Here is a 21,554-nt window from a genome sequence, read left to right on the forward strand (position 1 = left end):
TCACACAGAGGGAGTGAAGATCCAAGGAAAAATGCCTGAAATAGTGCCTGGAATACAGTGGGTGCTCAGTAAGCGCTGGTGCCCTCTTCCAGCTAAAGTACCCATCCCAGGGGACAACAGAGAGTCTGCAGGGAATGCAACACTCTCAACACTGCTCTCTCACTGAGCAAGCCCCAAACTCGCAGCCCAGGAGATTCTCATCAGGCTGGGCCCCAGCCCCAGGGGCCCGCCCCACCTGCCCCAGCACCAACCTCCCACCCCAGAGAAAGGCCACCAGCCAAAAGCTGGCAGCTCTCAGGAGCCACACCACGACAGATAACGGTCATTCGGGTTTTATTTATGACAACTTCTTAGAACACACACGTCCAGTCTAGGAACAGAAATGTACAGCATGAGGCTTAAATAACTTTCATACACTATGTACAATCATCGGCAGAAGTACAAAACATATATACATCTTGTGCTACAGCCACATAGCGAGGAGGGCATAAGCCAAACGAGACCCTGCAGCCTGGGCAGGGGTGATCCCTAGAAAAGAGCTGGTGGGCAGGGCGGGGCCCTGATTCACTTCAGGGGTCTTCTCTGACCCTTGGCTCTTCTTGGAGTAGTTCCCACTTCCCTGCAAAGCCCTCGGGACAAGGGTTCAAAAACCTGGACCAGGGTATGCTAAGGGTTGGGGGCTCATTGGAGTGCTGGGGCTGGGCAGGGGGTGGGGGCTAGAATGAAGATGCCATAGAACACAGAATTTTCCTTGTAGATTCTGTCCGTGCATGTAAGAGGGCTGTGAGGGATCCTGGGAACCAGGAGAGTAAGGCCAGGCTCAGGAAGGCCGGTGGGGCCACTGGCCAAGCCCCGGCTCCTGAGGCTGGGCCAGGATGCTGGGCTAAGCTAAGAGAGCGGTAAGCAGTTTCCTGTTTGGGATGGCAAACGGACAGATGCCACACGTTCGGGCCGCTGGGTGGGAAGAAACTCACTGCTCTTGCAGGGCAGGCCCTGCCCCCACAAACGTGATGGTGAACACGCTGGGCTCAGGCTGGGGCTGAACAGGCTGGGGGCTGTGCCCGCACCCGGCCCAGACCGCATCAGAGGATGCCCCCGAGAGTTGGGATGGTCTACGTGAGGGAAGAGAGTGTTTCTAACTTCACAGCTGCGGCCTGCCCACGTCTCTGCCACACTGGGTGTCGTGGGAAAGTCTCAGCCACCGTCTTCCCTACGGTGGTTTTGTGCTTTAAACTGCCCTCTGCCCAGGCGACACCACCCCAGGTGGGCAGCAGGGCCAAACAAGAGAGGGCTGGAGCTGTAGTGATGGTGGGGGGGTAGGGAGACCACTCCCAGATCCGCAAGTGTCCCTTCCCAGACTCACAGAGGCACCCTGGCCACCTCAAAAGCCTGGGTGTGCCTTTCCTCTTCCTTGGCAATCTCCAAAGGCAACTCCAGGTGCTACCTTGGGGAATTCTGGCTGTCGTGCAGCGATCAGCTACTCACAGGAGAGCAAACACTGAACTGATTAATACTGAGAACAGAGCCTGGCCGGGGACTGTGCCGAGCAGGTCCACAGGCACTAGGCTTCAAAAGCATTCGAGGGGGGCTCAGCCCTGGGGACAGGGAATGTGGCTCTGGGCTCCTTAGGCCCAGTAGGGCTGGGACCCAGCCTGGGCTCAGGCATTTAAAGACTTGGGGGTGTGGGGTTGAGAGAGGGAGCTAACTCCTGGGCCCACGCCTTCTGATGTGGCCGGGCCGGTGTTGGCCCTGGCTCAAGTCTGCAGATGGGCAAAGAAAAGTAAGTAGTATGACGAACCCCCCAGAATCAGGGCAAGTCACGGGCAGAGCCCTGGTCTGAGCGAGGAAACGCCCTCCCAGACCCGGACATACTCGGTCTAACTGTGGACAGAACCAAGCTGGGATGAGCCCCCTGGACCCAGGTCTGCCCAGGACACCTGCCACAAGCCTTGCTATTTGTGCTCAAATCACAACCATTTTGTGCTTCCAACCTTTAGGATGCTGGGGGCCTGCCCCCTAACTATGTACCTTGGACATCCCTGAAGGAGTAGGCAGAGATTCCAACGCTCTTGGAGCACAGCTTTTGGAAGGGCTCAGGGCTCCCGAGGGACTTCAAGTTTAGAGTCAATGATACTCGCCAGGACAGCAGAGCCGGCCTGCCATGAGGTAGCTGACCCATCAGAAAGAACAGGATGTGGGCAATGATGCTGAGCACCTCTCGCAGGCCGTAAGGTCACATCTCGCGCAGGAATGGGCCTCGCAGCTACAGTACCGTTCCCCGGGCTGGGGCGGCCCCGGCCCATGGGGGCAGCGCAGTCTTTTGTGTTTCTACGGTTTGTAAACAGTCATGCAGACAGAGTCTTACAGGTTGCAAGGTTGAAGCTTTCTGATCAGGTGGGGAGAAGGATGGGGAGGGGAAGAGGCGCTTGCTTCCACGTGGCCGAGGGAGCGGCCGGGCCCCCCTGGGCTGGCTGAAGGAGGAGGGATTTCCGGCCATCGCAGACTGACTGTCCCAGGCTCCAGGAGGCCAGTATTCCAGGATGCGTGCTTCCTGCACACATCAGCTTACCCAGGGCCGGCAGGGGCTGCTCGGAACAGGGGGGAAGCAGGGCTGGGCCCTCAGGACCCAGCAGGTGTTTTTCCCTTTCGCCGCTAGGACATCCTCCTCTGCCCTGTGTGCCACACTGGGGCCACACAGGGGGGGCTCCAATCCCCTGGCCAAACAGGCAGAGGCACAGAGGACAAACCCAGAGCTACCTCTGGAAGGTCTAAAAGTCACTGCATATCTCAGAACAGAGTTGGGGCTCCTGGCTACCAGACTGAGGACAGGAAGCACAGGACCAGTTAAGCATTGGAAAAACACTGTGGATAGGTTGGGGCGGAGGGATGTCCAGGGACTCCTCCCAAGGCCCGGTCCTGTAAATTCAGAATTGCCCCAACAGGGGGCGCTGGAACACGGATTTAACCACAGCCCCATGGCAAAAAGAAACTCAATGAATTCCTTCTTCACCGCTAATCTAAAAGGGGAGGGCCTCTTGCCCCATGCCAGCTTTAAGGCTTGAAAATGTGTCTCCTGAAAAACCAGAGAGAAAGAGGCCAGAAGGACTCCTGGCCCTGTTGGGGTGAAAATACAGGTGAGCAGGGAGGGGGCTGGGCCAGCGTCACCATCCAAGCCATCCTGGTAGACACAATCCTCTGAGCTGCTTCCTACATGGCCCACACAGGACTCTGGGAAGGGGGGCCCCTGGCCCTGGGCTGTGGGGTGGAGCTCCCCTGCCTTCTGGGGGCAGCGGGCACGGGACCCCGCGAGTGCAAAGACACGTGTGGTGCCCGCGGGCATGGCTGGTGTAAGGCTGCCCGGCATGAGTGCCAGGCCCCGGGGTGGAGGAAGGCACTGCAGCCTCAGGCGGCCTAGAGGTCAGGGTGCACTAGAATGGTCCCTGGGGGCAATGCTGGGGACGGGCCCGAGCTGCAAAGCGAACAGAGGAGGTGGCCCTGGAGGGCTGGTCGGGCAGATTCCCTTTGGGATTCCTGGCCCCCGAGTGCTGAGGGAAAGAACATTTGGGGAGAAACTTCAAGTCAGTTTCCAGGAGGCAACAGCAAAAGTAAAAATAAAAAAATAATAATAAATTAAATAGTTGAAGTATTTCTGACCATCTCCCCAAAGGAATTTTTCTAGCAGCTCTACCTTGGCCCCATTAGAAAGGGACCCCAAGGGATGGCTGGGGTCAACTGGGAATGGCTGTTGGTGGCCAAGGGGCTAAGGGTCAGCTGCAGGGCCCAGCTGCCAACACCTGGTTTCCATGGTTACCTGAGGACTATCATTTTGGGCTCAGAGGCAGGTGTAGCGGCTCCAGAGGCTGGATTAGGGGATAGAGAGGGAGGCCTGTTCATCGGAGGGGCAGGGCAGGGGCTGGGATGCTTCGCCTCCCCTACAGCTCCCTACGACTGGGCCAGAGGCTTAAGGAAGGGCATGGCCAGCTCAGCAGGAGAAAATGTGGCCAGAGGGAGGGCAAGGGGAGCCGGAGGGGCTGCAGGGAGAGAAATGAGAGGGGAAAATGCCCTTTGGCTTCACAGCTTAAATTCCTCCCCAACCTCTCTCCCCCCCCGCCACCCCAAGAGACAGGGGGTACAGTATCCCATAGGAAGGTCAAGGGAGAGGCAGGAGAGCAGGAGAGGGGCCACATCCGAGGCCCACACCCTCTGTCCCCAGGGCAGTTGGCCCTGTCAGACCACAGCTTCCCTTCTGTGCCGTCCAGGCTGCCGGGGGGCCGAGGGTCTGGGGGCCGTCCTCTGAAAGACAGCCAGGCTGAGGCCTGCCGTGTGCTCCTAGGCTGGGCCACCAGGTAACCGCCGCACGCTCCAGAACTTCACTGTCAGGTCACTGGGGTGGAGGACAGAGAGGGACTGGTCAGCTCTTAAAGTGGGCCCAGCCGCCTACCCCCAAAGTAAAGGATGGGCCGGATTCTCCAAACTCCCCGAATGTGGCTGGGGCCCAGGGACAAGCATTGCTGAGGATGAGGGCAGACTGCAGGGGCGGAGGGGTGGCTGGCTGCTGGGCAGAGGGAGAGGGCCTGTGGTCTCAAAGTCCCCAACAGAATTCTCGTCATGGGTTTTCATTGGTGCTGTTTTGTTTTGTCCAGGCCTGGATGCTCCCCCCTCTGCCTTCTGCCACCTGGCACCCCTCTCCTGGGGGTCTGTCCCGCTTGTCATGCTCGGAAGAGGAGGGTGGGAGGAAGAGCGGCAGGCGGGGCATTCAGTCCGGGCCAGGCAGGGCATGAAGGGAGAGTAGGGAGGAGGAGTAAAATAATCTCATACCGTTGAGAAGCAGCTCAGACCGAAGTGGAGAAAGAGAGGGAAGAGGAAAGAGGGGAGAATGACAGAGGAGGCGGGAGAGGAGGGTCAGGGCAGGGTGGTGGCTCGGCCCTTTATGGCCAGGACTCGGCGAGGAAGGCAGGGGGTGAGTCCGGGGACGTAATTCCACACCTTTACCCGGCAGTCACTGTTGGGGGAGAGAGGCAGAGAGGCAGAGAGGAGAGGCAGGAGGAGATGGGGAGGGAAAGGGAGGAGAGAAGGGACATAGTCGGACGTGAAGGAAAAAGAAGAGACCCCTCTGAGGAGCTCCCCTGTGGGGCAGAGGCCTGGGCATCCCCTGGATGGGGACCTGAGCTGGGGCAGGAGAGAGGCGGGTCCGGAGGGGGGGCAGGGCTGCTCTGTGGTCTGAGATACGTGGACGGGGGTAAAGACAGCTGGGGGGGGGGGCTGCTGTGGGAAGGGCAGGAAAGGCCTGCAGACAGGTGGGTGAGTCCTGACCTGGGGCCCAGCACCTTCTTGCTCCCCTGCCCCTGGCGGGCACTCCTGGAGGGCTAGCACAGGCTAGCAGGCGCCGAGGGGTCTACTCCATGAGCCGAGCCTGTTGGGACAACTGCAGGGGCCCCAAGGCCCCCCAGCCTGCTCTGCCCACACCAGGGAGAGGGGCAGGGGACACACACAGACCTCTCCGCCTAGCACCCACCTGGAAGCAGTGAAGATGTGCTTGGCGTTGGTGCAGATGGCATTGATGGGGCTGTCGTGGCCCCTGATCTCGCCAATGGGTGTGAAGTTATCCACGTTCCAGACCTTGATGACGCCCGCACGGCAGGCGCTCAGCAGCATGGGGCGGCCTGGGACAAACGCCAGGGCACACACCCAGTCCTTGTGTGCATTGGGGATTTGCTGCGGGAGGAGCAGAGCCAGTGAGGCCTGAGGGCAGTGCTAGGCAGGGGGGTGCTGGCAGGGGACACTACGCACAAGAAGGGCAGCTACCAGGCTCCCCTCTGCCTCTGGGGTCCCTGGGCAGGCAGACTGGCAGAGCACTGTCCAGGAGGCGGGCTGTGTGGGCCCACGCTGGGGACTGCAGAAGCCCAGAGATAGGTCCTTTGGTCTCCCACTCCGAGGCAAACCTAAGATCCTGCACTGGTGGAGAACCCTTCAGGCCTCGCAAGGGTAAACGCTCCAGGAAAGGGAACACAGTGAGTGGCTGAGCTTTCAAGTCAAACCTGGGGGCTAAGAGCGCCCCTTTCCAGAAAGCAGCTGCATACGGGAGAGTACAGGGGAGGCTGCAGGGGAGTGGACACAAAGCGGAAGAGGGTGGAGAATAGGCAGGCTGGGGGAGCTCTGCCCCAAGACCCTAGGTCCCCAAGGCCCTGCCTGGACTGGGGAATGGCCTTACCCTAGCCCACCCCTCCCCTCCCTCCCACCACACCTGGATGAGCTCCTGCTGCTCCAGGTCCCACTTCTTGATGCCATTGTCCCGGGAGCCACTGAATAGGACATCTCCCTGGATGGCAAGACACTCGATGCCATCATAGTGTGGGGGTTCAAAGTTGTGGGTGGGGCCAATGGTGCCCGTCACACACTCACCCAACTCGAACATCTGCAGGAGGAAAAACTGGTGGGGAGCGCCTGAGAGAGAAGGGGGAAGCTCCAGGGCCACCCACCTACACAGCACGGTGGTCCCCGGGTGCCGGCAGACCCAGTGGCCTGACCCAGGCTGGTAGCCCTGGCCCTGGGGGAGAGGAGCTTCCCCAGCAGGAGAGGGCTCCTAGAGGGGCACTGCTTCTTCTTGGGGATAGAGGACTCTGAAGGCTTGGGTCTTGACCCTTCCTACGGGGACTGGAGCAGACTGGCTTAATAAGTTAATGCAGGGGGTGAACCCACAGCTCAACATGCAGCTCATATGGAGAAAGGTAGGTTTGGGGTGTGAACCTCCTTTTCAATTTCTTTTATTTTTAAGTTAATATAATATTAGCTGTACTTGAAACACAAACATTATCATACCAACCACCCTCTGTTTCTCTACTTCCCAGTTTCTGACTGTGTCCATGTGGTTTGCAATGACATAATCGGGGAGCAAACGGAATTAGTGTTGTTTGCTATCCTTTGTGTTTTGTTCACATTTTCTCAGTTCAGTAGATGCACTGCAACCTGCTCAGTGGGTTTTCCCTAACTGACGTGACTGCTACTCGCCCTTAGACATTTAGGTTATTTTCAATTCTGCACCATTTACAAAATATCGCTGCAATCTACTTTCTGCACACACACACCTCCTTGCCTCTTTGGGGTGACTTCTTCAGCATAAATCCCCAGAAGTCTCATTATTTTTCCTGAGGGCTCCCAAGGCCCCAGAGGGAAGGGGTGGAGGAGGGCAGGAGGAACGCAGAGAATGTCCCCCCCTCCGCCGCCCCAGGCCTCAGAGGGAGGAGCCCTTCTCAGGTACCTTAACGTAGTGGTCCTTGGAGCCGGTCACCACCAGGTCATGCTGGCTGGCGGTCTGGGTGACGGTCAGGCACATCACAGGGCCGATGTGGCCAGTCAGCTTGCCAACCGGCTGGAACCTGCGGTGGGGAGAGGCCCGGCCGGTGGGGGGACACGGATCAGGGGGGACCCTGGCTTGTGGGGCCTGGTGGGGGAGGTCTGCCCTGGAATGAGTTGGTCCGGCCAGGGCACTCTGCCTCCCTCAACGCAAGACCAAGGACCAAGATATCAGCTGCCCGGTGTCCCAGGGGCCTTGGAAGACAAGGGTGCGGTATCCCAGAGCCGAGACCCAAGCCCAATAGCAGGCGGAAACAGAGGAGCACGGGGGTCTGCCAGCCCTGATGGGCGGCATCCACAGCGGAGACCCGCGGACCCCCCTCTAGCCACACCAAGCCCTCCGCGGCGCCACGCGCGTCCCCTGACCTGCTGAGCTCCCAGATGCGGACGGCGTTGCCCGAGGCAGCGTAGAGCATGGTGCCTGAAGGGCTGAGGGCGATCTGGTTGATCTGGTGCTCCCCCTGAGCACTGGCGATAGCGCGGGTGGATGTGGCGGCACAGGCGTCCCCGGAGGTCACCTGGCCCGAGGACCTGCCGCAAGCAAGGACGGCAAGGTCAGAGATCAAAGCAGTCCATCCACACAGGCCAGGAAAGCAATCAAACCTCCCTCAGACCAGGCCTGATACCCCGGTTTTTCCAGGAAGCCTTCCCTGACTGACAGAGGGGAGCGAAACTCCTCCTGGAAGTTTCTGCTAGATAGCAGAAGAAGGCAGATAGCACCACGGCCAGCAGAAAAGTCCCTGTCCCTGAGCTGGGCTTGTGGAAACCACTTAATCTCTCTGAGTCCCAGTTTCCTCCTCTGTAGAAAGAGGTGATAATACCCATTCTGTTTACTCTGCTTCTTTTGTTTTTTAAAAATAAAAGACTACTTTTTTAGAGCAGTTATGGGATCACAGCAAAACTGAGGGGGCCCCACAGCCTCCCCCAGCATCGCCATCCCCACCAGAGGGGGGCGTTTGTTACAGCTGACACGTCATCATCACTGCGGGCCGCAGGTGACATGGGGGCTCGCTCATGCTGTATGCTCCATGGGTCTGGACAAACGCGTAGTGCCCATATCCACCATTACAGTGTCAGAGGAGTTTCACCGCCCTCAAAACCCCCTGTGTTTACTCTTTTTTGAGGATCAAGTTAAAGAACCGATGATGGTTTATCATGGAAACATCAGGATGAAGCATGGCTCCTGCTAGGAAACAGTTTCATTCTGCAGGGGCCCTGGTCTCACTTCCGTCCCCCACATGTCCGTCCGCCTGAGACCGTCAGGGTCAGGGATGAGAACCGGCTCGGGTGGCCCATTTACGCAGACAGGTGGCCAGTGTGGCTTCAGAGTCTGCCGCTGCCTGCTGGCCCCACGCTGGTTCCCAGCTTCCCTTTTGGACTCATAGGGGGATACCCAGCACAGCCCAGGGCCAGGGCCTGGGAGGCTAAGATGAAGCAGGGGTGGGGGGAAGGGGGGCAAGCAGGCCAAAGGCTCACCCAAGCTGCTGCCCCGGACACAGCGACCCCACCTTGTCCCTTAGAGTCAGGTCGAGTCCCATAAGGGCCTCTGTGCCTGTGTAGCCGGACTGGACTGTACGGAGCAGGTCACCTGGGTTGGGCATTGGGACCCAGCCCACCGCTGAGAGCCAGCTCGGGGAGTACCTACGTGAGGGTCCGAATGCACTTGGCCGAGTCCCGGATGTCCCACACCTTGATGTAGGAGGTAGACACGGAGAACACAAGCCCGGAGTGACTGCAGTACTTGATGGACACCACGTTGTTGGGGTGGCCCTTTAGGGCCGCGATCTCCTGGCCTGTGACCAAGTTCCACATCTTACAGCTGCGGTCTGTGAGGGACAGGGAGAGAACCATGGGGAGGGCAGATGCCAGTTAGCAGGGGCCAGGTCACGCACACTCCCCCTACACAGGGACTGTGGCGGTTGGGGGAGATGGTCCAGAGACATCTAGGAGGAGAAGCCCTAGGTCTGAGGGAGAGAAAGATGCGCCCGGGCATGCTCATGTGGTGTGTATGCACACAGAGAAACTCAGGAGAGAAGTCGGTCAGAACTTTAGACCAGGGTTTCCCAAGCAAACTCTGGACAAACACCAGAGTTCTGTGTGTGTTGCCAAGGTGCCCTGGGCTAAAATGAAATTCTTCAGCTTCTGGTGCTCCTCCTACAACTGCTAATAGCTGACAAAATTAATGAACAAATGGGAAGCACATCTTATGGGGAAAACTTGGAATCAATCAATCACACCCAGATTAACAACTCGGCCCCCTCTCGCCATGCAAATAAAGATAATAATTGTCTTTCTAGTAACACGTCTACTGTAGAGCTGACTTTTCCGCTGGTAAAATGTTTCTGATTTTGTTGCTGAGATTAAGGAATCATGACTTTGTGGGGTCCTGCTGCCAAGATCATAGGGATTTCTTAGTTGGAAGTGCTGGGGTGTATGTCGGTGGGGGGTAGTAGTGTTGGGGGACTGGGATGAGCAGACAAGGTGGGGCACCTGAAAAGCTTCCTGAAGTTTCTGAGGGAGGTTTGGAAGGAAGTGCTGGATGGGGCCACCAGGGTCAGCTACGAGGGAAGACTTGGTCAGGGGCACCCAAGATGGGGAGCCTTGAGCCAAGGCAAGAGACATGAGACAAGTAGACAAGCCGACCCCACATCCTCAGCTCACAGGGGGCTGTGTTTTCATGTTCACAGCCCACTCTGGCACAGGAAGCAGGGATGGGTGAGACCCTAACCTTACCTGGCCAGTCTGGGTTCTACCCACCCTTGGATCCTGTAAACAGTAGCTCATCTGTGGCATCCAGGCAGAGGATGGGCTTGGTGTGGCCCTCGGCCATGGAGACGCACTGCAGCGGGGCTGTCCTCGCACCCTTGGCTCCTCCAACGGGGATGATGATGCCCCTTCCCAGGAGAGAGGGAGAAAGGGGGCACCTGTCAGCCAGCGAGACTGAGGCCAGGTTGAGTGAGGTACGCAGGTAAGAGGGGAACAGAACCGACAGGGGACTAAGGCCTAACGAAGGAGACTCCGGAGACTCCAGCCCAATGCCATCGATGCCGAGAGCTGGGAATAGGCTGTGCAGGTGGGGGAGGGCCTGTCAGTCACCACCCTGAGCACGCCTGGGGGAGCAAGCTGCGGGCAGGAAGAAGGAGACACGGGCCCTGCCTGGGGGGGTTGAGGGGGGGAGTGGTGGAAGCTCCCATTTGATGCCTGCCTGACCCAGATCCTGAGCCCTAAGTGCCCGCAGGCCCCAGCCAGGCAGGGCAGAGGCCTGAGGGCTGGACTGGCTCCTGCAGCTGCTCTGGCTCCTCCCTGCTGCTGTGATGGAAGGGGCGAGGCGAGGGGTGCAGGGAGGGAGCATGCTCAGGCTGTCAGCCTCCCAGCCCCTCCGTGCCAGTGTATCCATCCGTCGGCGACTTCTTCTGGGGCTGGCCCCTCCCCAGCAGAGACATACACATACACTCCCCCAACACATGAACCCCTTCGGGACCTGCACGGTCAGACCCGTGGCTGTCACTTACAAAGGCCGAAGTCCCTTTAGGGGCCCCCAGCTCAGCTCTGAGTTAGGGACGTCCAGGGTCCCCTAGGGAATGAGGCCATATGCACATGGGAAAGCACCTCCTGGCTTCCCATGAACACTCTGGGAGGGAGAATGAGGCTTGTCCTCAGCGAGTAGGAGGATTGTGTTACATCGGCCTCCTGGAGGTTCTGGGGAATGATCTTTTCTCAGTGAGGTTCTTTTGGAATGAGGCCCTGGCCAAATTATGTGCAGGTCTGAAAATATGTTCTAGTTCTTTCCCAAAGAGAATGCTGTTCCTGACACTGATTCTGTGGCCTCCGCTCTGCTGAAATGACCAGTGTCCCACCCATAGTGCTTCTCACAGCCCCCACAGACGCAGCCAGGCCCCCTGCCAGGCCAGCAGTCAGTTAGATGTCACACGCAAGTGACCCACCCCCGAGCTGCCCCAGCTCCCCGCTTCCGACTCTGCTGTGTGGCGGTGGAAAGAGCCCGGACTGCTGTGGGAAGTTCATCACCAGGCTAACCCTCCTCCCTGACGGAGGCTGGGAAGCTGGCTGGCTTCTGGTGCTGGCGAAGCCTTGCTGCCCGGAGGCAGGTTTGCAAAAACGTCAACAGCCAGGCCAGGAGGCGCGCTGAGCAGTGGGCACCGTGCGCGAGCTGGAGACAGCTCTGAGCCCAGCGCCGACCCACTCCTCGCGGTGGGGTGCTGTGCTGGGGTGGCTGGGGAAACCGTCCTCTGCTCATCCCAAAAGCTGGGAAGGGAGGAGGTCTCCTGGCGCTCCGGGGCCACGTGCCCGGGGGATGTGGGCAGCAGGCCCGCCCCCTCGATGCTCCTCCCAGAGGAGCTGAAAAAGCACACCTGACCGGCACAAGCTGAGCAAGTCACAAGGATGCAGCCACCAGCACCCAGCCAGCTGGGCCCCGCAGGCCCCCAGGCTTGTCCGCACCCCTGCCCCTCACCCCAAGCCCTCCGCGGAGCTCAGTCCCAGCCCCAGCCCCCCCCAGGCTCCCATGCTCTCCCCCTCCCTGCCCAGGTGACAAGAGAACAGCGTCTGTGGCAAGCAACTGTGCGCCCCTCCCCAAGCGCCCAGCTCCAGCCGGGCCTGGCCAGTGTGAGGCCACACGGCGACCCTGAGAGGGAGGAACCACGGCGGGGGGGGGGGGGGGGGAGGCAGGCCAGGGAGGAGGGCCGCATGCTGAGGACTCGGGTGTGCAGGCGGGAGGGGCTGTGCAGCAAGAGGCAGAGAGGGGGGAGTAGAGAGTGAGAGCTGGGGAGCCAACACGGGAGACATTCTGTGTGTACCTCAGGACCTCCGACAAAGAGGAGTCGCTGTCATCAGACCTGGGGAGGGCAGAAAATTAGCTGGATTAGGGGAGAGAGGAAAACACACGAAGGGACGGCAGAGGCAGCAGCAGCGTGGGAGGTCAGAGGGCAGGTTATTCTCTTCGAGGGCAGCAGGGAGACGCAGAGGGTCAGGGCGCTAAGGGACAGCAGGAGAGGAGGTGGGGAGGGGCGGGGGTCCCTCGGCTACCAGGGTAGGAGTGAGGAGGGGACCACGGGAGATGTGGGAGTGCCAGCCCCACACTCCGGAGAGACGTCTCAGTTCGTGGGCCGTTGGCTGGTTCCAAGCCCCTGGCTGCCCCATCGTACGAGCTGGGGGCACCCTGCCCTGCCCCAGCAATGCTCCTACATGCCTGAGGCCAAAGGAAGCCATGCCTGCTCCTACTTCTCCCCAGGAGCTGACTCCTTCCAGCCATTCCTCAGGGACTGTCCCCAGCAAGCCCACTGGGCTATACCTAGGAGCTGGGCCTGCACCACACATGGGCCCCAAGACCTGGCCCACTGGAGAGGACCACTAGGCCGGAAGGGCCAGAGTCCCACCTCAATGCTTCCAGAAAAGGGACCTATTGATTGCAAACATATGGTGGGCGGGCGGTGCCCTGGTTGGCATGGTCCAGGTTTGGTACCCTCCTCCCGAAATGGGGACTGAGCCAAGGTGGGTCTGGGGAGGGAGCAGTATTTTGACCGAGCCGGAGATGTCTCTGTGGGGAAGGGCTGATGTCAGGTGCCAGCTGCAGGAACTGGCACTTTCTAGCCTAGGCTCCCCGGAACAACAGCACTGCACCCCTCCTCCCTGCCAGGGTAGAGAAACTTTTAGGGAGCCAAGAGAGGAGCCCTCTCGGAGGCTGCAGAGAGTGGGAGAGGGCCAGAGCGGGGTCCAGAGTGTAGGGAGCATGGAGGGGAGCATATGGAGGCTAGGATACCCCCTCTCCCAAGGCAGAGTCCCACTGTTAGGAACGTATGATGGAGCAGGTCAGAAGCCCCGGGTTCTGGGCCCAAGTCCTCCAATTTCTAGGTGAATGAATGTCCTTGGGCCTCTTTAAGCCTCATTTCCTCTTCTGTAAAATAGGGAAGACAGTTCTCATGGCTGATGTGCAGTCCACACGAATCACATATACGAAAGCAGGATGCACAACGAAGTGCCTTCTGAATTCACGGGACTGCCCTTAACCCCCGCTGTACTCTCCGTGGTCACAGTGGCCCGACAGGAGCTGTACTTACAGCTGGGCCGACCCTGCCGCACAAAGGCAATAGGGGGTCCCTTTCTGCCGGGACAGAAGGGCCCCTGGGGCCTCATCTGAGCATCTGTGGCAGGGAGGGAGTGGCTGAAGTTGAAGGAAGGGGTTTCAGAGAAAAATCCAAGAGTCAAAGAAGCAGCAGAGGAGGATTCAAGGCTCAGTTAGTGAGTCCCTGTGGGGGGCCTGACCTGCACGCACATCCCCACCTGCCTGCCCCCCATCCCTGTGGCTTCCTTCTTGCCCTCTCCTGAGGTCCCAGCATGCTGGGGGGAAGGAAGGGTCCACGGTTAGAACAGAAAGGGCAGAGATGCCCACAGGGGCGCTTCAGAGCCTCATCTCTCAGAGAGGCTGGGACAGCGTGGTTAGGGGCCGCCCGGCTGCCCCAGCCCTGCCGTGGCAAGGATCAGCCCACCTCATCCACACCCTCCCCGGCCCGTCCTGGCTCTTACTTGTCCAGTGCTGAGCCTTGGCTCTGATTACTGGTGAGACGAGAAAAGACGTTCCGGTCGTTGCGGGGCCGAGTAGGAGGGGACGAGGGCGGCGTGAATCCCACATCCGTGGACCTGGTGAGCAGGGACAGAGCAGCATCTGTGAGTGAGCAAACCCCCACAGGCTCACACCCGCACAGTGCTTCCAGCACCACCTTCTGTCCGGGGTTGGAAGGCCCACAGGGCAGGGCCTGCTCTGCAGCAATCTGAGAGCCCAGCTCCGGATTCAGCTCCCGGATGCTGTTCGGAGACAGCCCGTCGTCGTTAGTCATGGATGCCATACTTGGGAATTCACCTGCTCATTACAGTGTATTAGTAATCCCAAATTAACTCTCACAGTGCTTTGGGGGTCATTCCCAGACATTGAGCAGAGCAGCGAAAAATCCAAGTCCCCATATGCACACGTTCCCAGTGGAGGTCAAATGAGGCGACGCTCTGCCCGCCTGCTCTCATGCTGTCAACAACTGGCCTTCCTGTGGTCTATTTAGGGTCATGTTTTTTGCATTTTTGTGCTTTTCACTGGTGATTCACTGTTTAAAAAACGCCCCCAAAGCATAGTGCCGAAGGGCTGTCTGGCACGTGTCTAAGCCCATGAAGGCTGTGCTGGGTCTTATGGAGAAAATACATGTGTTAGAAAAGCTTCATCCAGGAATGAGTTGTGATGCTGTTGGCTACGAGTTCAATGTTAATGAATCAACAATATATATTAACTAAGGTGCCTTTAAACAGAAACACACATAGAGCAAAGTTCTGTATTGATTGGCAGATGAACTGTTGTGACCAGGAGCTCTCAGGAACCTAAGCCCATACTTCCCCAGGAGTAGTGGTTCCGTATCTGCTAATTCAGTGTTCACAGTAGCTTGATAAGAACATAAGTACTGTGAATACTGAGGATTCACTGTATCAACATGGAAGAGTCAAAGACTTCGTTGCACCACCCCATTCCAATAGCGCAACAGCCCTCTCTTCGGAAAGTTGTTGTCAGGTTTGGCCTAAAGCCTCCCTTCCTTTGAAGAGTCTTCATGAGTTCAGCCTAAGTCTCTCAGACTGCAGCTGAAGTGTGTTCTCTCAGTTCACGGGTGAAGTGATGGTCTACGAGGTCCCAAGTATACGGCTATCTATGCAACTCCTCCCCACCAAAGGCCCCCACCGCAAGCCACGGGCATGGGCATCTGTCCAGGCTTCGGATAGGAGGGAGGCCTGGTAGCCTGAGCAAGTCCTCCTGCCTCCCACCAGGTCAGGCGGCAAGAGGTCATCTTGAGCCCCTGCTCTGTTACTACTTAGTTGTGGGACCTGGAGAAAGCCATCGAACCTCTCTGAAAATTAAGTGCATGGACCAGATGACCCTAGGAGGCATCTGGTGATCTGAAGAAGCTCTGTGGGTCCTGGTCCTATGTGTGGCTGACCAATTAGAGACTGGTCCACTGTTCTGCAATCATCTCCTGGTTTTTCTTTAAACATCTACACTCTTCTCACATGACAAGAACTTAGAAAGGGCTGAGGCCTCCCAAGGACCCCTGGTCATGAAAAGGAGCTGAAGCACATCAGCACGATGACTAGTTTAAGCCACTACAAAGCCACCAACATTGAGCCCACATCAGCCAACAGTTTTTGGCAGCGGGCTTAGCCATCCAGTTCAAGGTGCTTATGGAGATTATGTTTCCTGAGCCCATGCCTGACAAGATGGGGAAGGGATCACTGGAGGGAGCGGAATGACTTAGTGATACTGGCCCGGATTAAAGTAGGCACGATGACCTCCGGAGTAGAACATCACAGCGACTCATGCACCCCAGGATGGCCGTGACTCTGGTGTAGGTTCGGAAACATGCTCTCACCTGATGGGCTGCCCTCGGTCATACGACTTCCTTCGGGTCAGAGGGGATGTCTCCGTGCCTCTAGACTGCCGGGGGCTAGAACAGAAGGGTCCTGTGAGGCCCAGACCTGACTCCCTGCCCACCCTGACCCACACCCCCGGCTCCCCTCCTTACAAAGTGCTGCCTCTGGTGGGCAGGCTGATAGTGCGCGAGACCTTGTCCCGGTAGTAGGGGTCTCGGATGGAGAAGCCCACTCCGTTCTCTTTGATCTCAACAAGGGAGGCCAGGGACTTGGTGATGTTCTTGGTGGAGATATCCAGCGGGGGACCCAGGCACTCGGCTGACACAGCCTTCATTTGGGCAGACAGCTTGGGCTCACCCTGGGAATGGAAGGACTATGGTGAACCAACTTGCCCAAACGTAAAGGGGGGCCAGGGGAATTCTAATGAAGGAAATAATGCCTCTTGGCCTGTGGTAGAACCACTGATGGAAGATCCAGGAGAATAGCACCCAGAGACCCTCTCTCGAGGCTTCTAGAGAAGCCAAAGCAACTAAAAGGGTTTTACTGCCCTTCTTCAGATTCTGCACACAAAGAATGCTCAGACTGACCTCTTTGCTGGTCACCACCTAATCAGTTTATCCAAAAACTATGCACAATTCACTCTTCCCCCCCACCCTTCTCTGTTTAATAAATCCTGTTTCTTAGTTCAGACTAATAACTGATCCCTCGTTGGCGGGTGAACTACCCCAGTGTTGACTCCCATACTGTTGGATCAGTAATCTGCATGCAGAATTAACTAAAGGTCTAGACTTAGTCTTTGACCCAGAGCATGAGGCAGAGTCTTAGGTGGGGAATGCGGAGATTTTTGAAAGCAGGGCCTCTGGCTCTGGTGACATCACTAGGCAGTGACTCCAGCCATTCCTCCCACCTTCCACACACCTCAAAAAGAATGGGTTATAACCGGTTACGTATCTGGGCACCTCCCAGTTCCAGCCAGGGCACCTCCATCCCAGATGGAGGCAATACTGGGTCAGGGCAGGGAGGTGAGGGCAGAGGCACAGGAAGGTGGAGACCAGGCTGTGGGGAGACTGGCCCTGCTGCAGCCTACCATCTGCCTTCCCATGGTACTCACCTTGAACTTGAAATCATCATGGCTGGTGGAACCTTTCATGGTGAATGACTGGGAGAAGCTAAGGAAGAAGCAGAGGGAGTTCAGGATCCTGAGAGCCTATGCTCTGGCTCTCTGAGCCTTAGACTCGTGGGTTTCAAAGAGCCCCCAAATCTAGGCTTAGCCCTGGGACCCTACGGCAACCCGCCACCCCCAGCCCCAGGTTCATGCTCTGTGAGCTGACCTCTCCCTCTCGCCTTGGAAACTCACCTCCCCTCAGAGAACTCTGAGATCTCCTCATCCGTGCTGGCGTAGCCATTCTCTGGGGAGGGAGGAGGGAGGAGGGTTGAGAGGCCCCAACAGAGTGAGGGGAGAGGGGGTGGCCTCCTCCCACATCTCATCCACTGGCATCAGACTGGGGCTCCTGAGGGAGTTCTGGGGAGGGGAGGGTCCCCCCAGGGGTTGGAGCTAGGGAGCACTGGGAGAACCCAGGAGCCTCGAGGCCTCTGCCCGCAGCCACCATACCCTGCTGCACGTTGTAGATGAGGGCCTGCAGCTCTGGGTGCGCCTCCGCCTTCTCTCGTAGGGCATCCAGGAGCAGGTGGTTCTGAGAAGAACCTGCTATGTCTGTCTGCCTCAGCCGTCCCTCCAGCAGCCGGATCTGGGCCTCCTTCTGTGCCACTTGTAGCCCCTGGGGGCGGAGAGCCAGGCCTGAGGTCGCCCTCCCCAGCCTGGGATTGTGAGCACCCACATCTCCACCCCCACACAACCTGTTCCCGTGACACCCTGGGGGGTGCCCCTCCCCAACACCACCCTCGAACCTGCCCCAGAGCCGGGCTAAGTCCCCGACATCACCCTCGTACCTGCCCCAGAGCCGGGCTAAGTCCCCAACATCACCCTCGAACCTGCCCCAGAGCTGGTCTAACTCCCCAACATCACCCTCGAACCTGCCCCAGAGCTGGGCTAACTCCCCGACATCACCCTCGAACCTGCCCCAGAACTGGGCTAACTCCCTGACATCACCCTCGTACCTGCCCCAGAGCCGGGCTAACTCCCACACATCACCCTCGTACCTGCCCCAGAGCTGGGCTAACTCTCCAACATCACCCTCGAACCTGCCCCAGAACTGGGCTAACTCCCCGACATCACCCTCGTACCTGCCCCAGAGCCGGGCTAACTCCCACACATCACCCTCGTACCTGCCCCAGAGCTGGGCTAAGTCCCCGACATCACCCTCGAACCTGCCCCAGAACTGGGCTAACTCCCCGACATCACCCTCGTACCTGCCCCAGAGCCGGGCTAACTCCCCAACATCACCCTCGAACCTGCCCCAGAACTGGGCTAACTCCCCGACATCACCCTCGTACCTGCCCCAGAGCCGGGCTAACTCCCACACATCACCCTCGTACCTGCCCCAGAGCTGGGCTAACTCTCCAACATCACCCTCGAACCTGCCCCAGAACTGGGCTAACTCCCCAACATCACCCTCGTACCTGCCCCAGGGCCGGGCTAACTCCCCGACATCACCCTCGAACCTGCCCCAGAACCGGGCTAACTCCCACACATCACCCTCGTACCTGCCCCAGAGCCGGGCTAACTCCCCAACATCACCCTCGAACCTGCCCCAGAACTGGGCTAACTCCCCGACATCACCCTCGTACCTGCCCCAGAGCCGGGCTAACTCCCACACATCACCCTCGTACCTGCCCCAGAGCTGGGCTAACTCTCCAACATCACCCTCGAACCTGCCCCAGAACTGGGCTAACTCCCCGACATCACCCTCGTACCTGCCCCAGAGCTGGGCTAACACCCCAACATCACCCTCGTACCTGCCCCAGAGCTGGGCTAACTCCCCAACATCATCCTCGAACCTGCCCCAGAACTGGGCTAACTCCCCGACATCACCCTCGTACCTGCCCCAGAGCCGGGCTAACTCCCCAACATCACCCTCGAACCTGCCCCAGAGCTGGTCTAACTCCCCAACATCACCCTCGAACCTGCCCCAGAGCTGGGCTAACTCCCCAACATCACGCTCGAACCTACCCCAGAGCTTGTCTAACTCCCCAACATCACCCTCGAACCTGCCCCAGAGCCGGGCTAACTCCCACACATCACCCTTGTAGCTGCCCCAGAACTGGGCTAACTCCCCAACATCACCCTCGTCCCTGCCCCAGAGCTGGTCTAACTCCCCAACATCACCCTCGAACCTGCCCCAGAGCCGGGCTAACTCCCACACATCACCCTCGTCCCTGCCCCAGAGCCGGGCTAACTCCCACACATCACCCTCGTCCCTGCCCCAGAGCCGGGCTAACTCCCCAACATCACTCTCGAACCTGCCCCAGAGCCGGGCTAACTCCCACACATCACCCTCGAACCTGCCCCAGAGCCGGGCTAACTCCCCAACATCACCCTCGAACCTGCCCCAGAGCCGGGCTAACTCCCCAACATCACCCTCGAACCTGCCCCAGAACTGGGCTAACTCCCCGACATCACCCTCGATCCTACCCCAGAGCCGGGCTAACTCCCCGACATCGCCCTCGAACCTGCCCCAGAGCCGGGCTAAATCCCACACATCACCCTCGAACCTGCCCCAGAGCCGGGCTAACTCCCACACATCACCCTCGAACCTGCCCCAGAACTGGGCTAACTCCCACACATCACCCTCGTACCTGCCCCAGAGCCGGGCTAACTCCCCGACATCACCCTCGAACCTGCCCCAGAGCCGGGCTAACTCCCCGACATCACCCTCGTCCCTGCCCCAGAGCCGGGCTAACTCCCCGACATCACCCTCGAACCTGCCCCAGAGCCGGGCTAACTCCCCGACATCACCCTCGAACCTGCCCCAGAGCCGGGCTAACTCCCACACATCACCCTCGAACCTGCCCCAGAGCCGGGCTAACTCCCCGACATCACCCTCGTACCTGCCCCAGAGCCGGGCTAACTCCCACACATCACCCTCGCACCTGCCCCAGAGCCGGGCTAACTCCCCGACATCACCCTCGAACCTGCCCCAGAACTGGGCTAACTCCCACACATCACCCTCGAACCTGCCCCAGAGCCGGGCTAACTCCCCGACATCACCCTCGAACCTGCCCCAGAGCCGGGCTAACTCCCTGACATCACCCTCGAACCTGCCCCAGAGCCGGGCTAACTCCCCGACATCACCCTCGAACCTACCCCAGAACTGGGCTAACTCCCCGACATCACCCTCGAACCTGCCCCAGAGCCGGGCTAACTCCCCGACATCACCCTCGTCCCTGCCCCAGAGCCGGGCTAACTCCCCGACATCACCCTCGTACCTGCCCCAGAACTGGGCTAACTCCCCAACATCACCCTCGAACCTGCCCCAGAGCCGGGCTAACTCCCTGACATCACCCTCGTACCTGCCCCAGAACTGGGCTAACTCCCCAACATCACCCTTGAACCTGCCCCAGAGCCGGGCTAACTCCCCAACATCACCCTCGAACCTGCCCCAGAGCCGGGCTAACTCCCTGACATCACCCTCGTACCTGCCCCAGAACTGGGCTAACTCCCCAACATCACCCTTGAACCTGCCCCAGAGCCGGGCTAACTCCCCAACATCACCCTCGAACCCGCCCCAGAGCCGGGCTAACTCCCCGGCATCACCCTCATACATGCCCCAGAGCCGGGCTAACTCCCCAACATCACCCTTGAACCTGCCCCAGAGCCGGGCTAACTCCCTGGCATCACCCTTGAACCTGCCCCAGAGCCGGGCTAACTCCCCGGCATCACCCTCATACATGGCCCAGAGCCGGGCTAACTCCCCAACATCACCCTTGAACCTGCCCCAGAGCCGGGCTAACTCCCCGGCATCACCCTCATACATGCCCCAGAGCCGGGCTAACTCCCACACATCACCCTCGAACCTGCCCCAGAGCCAGGCTAACTCCCCAACATCACCCTCGAACCTGCCCCAGAGCCGGGCTAACTCCCACACATCACCCTCGAACCTGCCCCAGAGCCAGGCTAACTCCCCGACATCACCCTCATCCCTGCCCCAGACCAGAGACGTGGTCCCCACCCTCCTTAACTTTCCTCACGTCCACACGTTAGTGGAGGTCGCCTTAGGCTACACTTCCTTGTTATGGGATGAACTGTGTCCCCACCCTCCCAAATTCCTATGTTGACACTCTAACCTCCAGTACCTCAGAATGTGACTATATTTGGAGATAGGATCTTGAAAGAGGTAATTATGCTAAAATGGGGTTTTTAGGGTTGGCCCTAATCCAATATCACTGGTGGCCTTAGAAGAAGTTAGGACACAGGCACATACAGAGGGAACACAGCGTGAAGCGAGAAGGCAGTCCTTTACAAACCGAGGAGAAAGGCCTCAGAAGCAACCAGTCCTGCCGACACCCTTAATGTCGGACTTGTAGCTCGGAACTGAGAAAATCAATCTGCGCTGCTTGGACCCCAGTCTGTGGTAGCGCTGGCAGACAGATAACACAGTCCCCTGTAACATGGAGTAGAGCCAGGAGCTTCCCCCCGACGGGGTGAGTCTCCCCGGCCCCCTTGCCGGTTACGCTGCATGCATACTATGTGGTGTCTGTCCCCAAAGACAACAGGCCCCAGCGGGAAGGTGGCACATCCTCTGGCCCGCTGTCAGGGAGAGAGGACAGGAGCCCAGGACATGCCAAGGGACATCCGAGGTTCCAGTGTAAACCTTCCTGAGTGGAAC

General features: G+C 58.9%; 1 protein-coding gene across 4 annotated transcripts in view; it reads right to left on the reverse strand.

Annotated features, from left to right (window-relative positions):
* Window positions 1-316: 316 nt before the first annotated feature.
* The window catches only part of KIF21B (kinesin family member 21B), a 50,791-nt gene continuing 29,553 nt past the window's right edge, over window positions 317-21,554 (reverse strand). The window contains exons 22-36 of one of the 4 annotated variants that reach the window (XR_004915618.2): window positions 17,381-17,546; window positions 17,126-17,177; window positions 16,880-16,937; window positions 15,921-16,126; window positions 15,768-15,842; window positions 13,894-14,007; window positions 12,168-12,206; window positions 10,111-10,247; window positions 8,999-9,179; window positions 7,720-7,884; window positions 7,259-7,376; window positions 6,245-6,415; window positions 5,516-5,715; window positions 4,819-5,002; window positions 317-4,384 (exon numbers count right to left, since the gene is read on the reverse strand). Coding sequence is in view for 2 of the 4 variants with exons in the window: in XM_036086689.2 (XP_035942582.1) it covers window positions 4,330-4,384; window positions 5,516-5,715; window positions 6,245-6,415; window positions 7,259-7,376; window positions 7,720-7,884; window positions 8,999-9,179; window positions 10,111-10,247; window positions 12,168-12,206; window positions 13,894-14,007; window positions 15,768-15,842; window positions 15,921-16,126; window positions 16,880-16,937; window positions 17,126-17,177; window positions 17,381-17,546 (1,737 nt within the window). In the remaining 2 variants the exon portion in view is untranslated. The remainder of the gene's footprint in view (window positions 4,385-4,818; window positions 5,003-5,515; window positions 5,716-6,244; window positions 6,416-7,258; window positions 7,377-7,719; window positions 7,885-8,998; window positions 9,180-10,110; window positions 10,248-12,167; window positions 12,207-13,893; window positions 14,008-15,767; window positions 15,843-15,920; window positions 16,127-16,879; window positions 16,938-17,125; window positions 17,178-17,380; window positions 17,547-21,554) is intronic. The other 3 variants (XR_004915619.2, XM_036086689.2, XM_036086690.2) reach the window with 3 other exon arrangements.

The sequence above is a fragment of the Halichoerus grypus genome, chromosome 7, assembly GCF_964656455.1.
Source record: "Halichoerus grypus chromosome 7, mHalGry1.hap1.1, whole genome shotgun sequence".
Lineage (NCBI taxonomy): Eukaryota > Metazoa > Chordata > Mammalia > Carnivora > Phocidae > Halichoerus > Halichoerus grypus.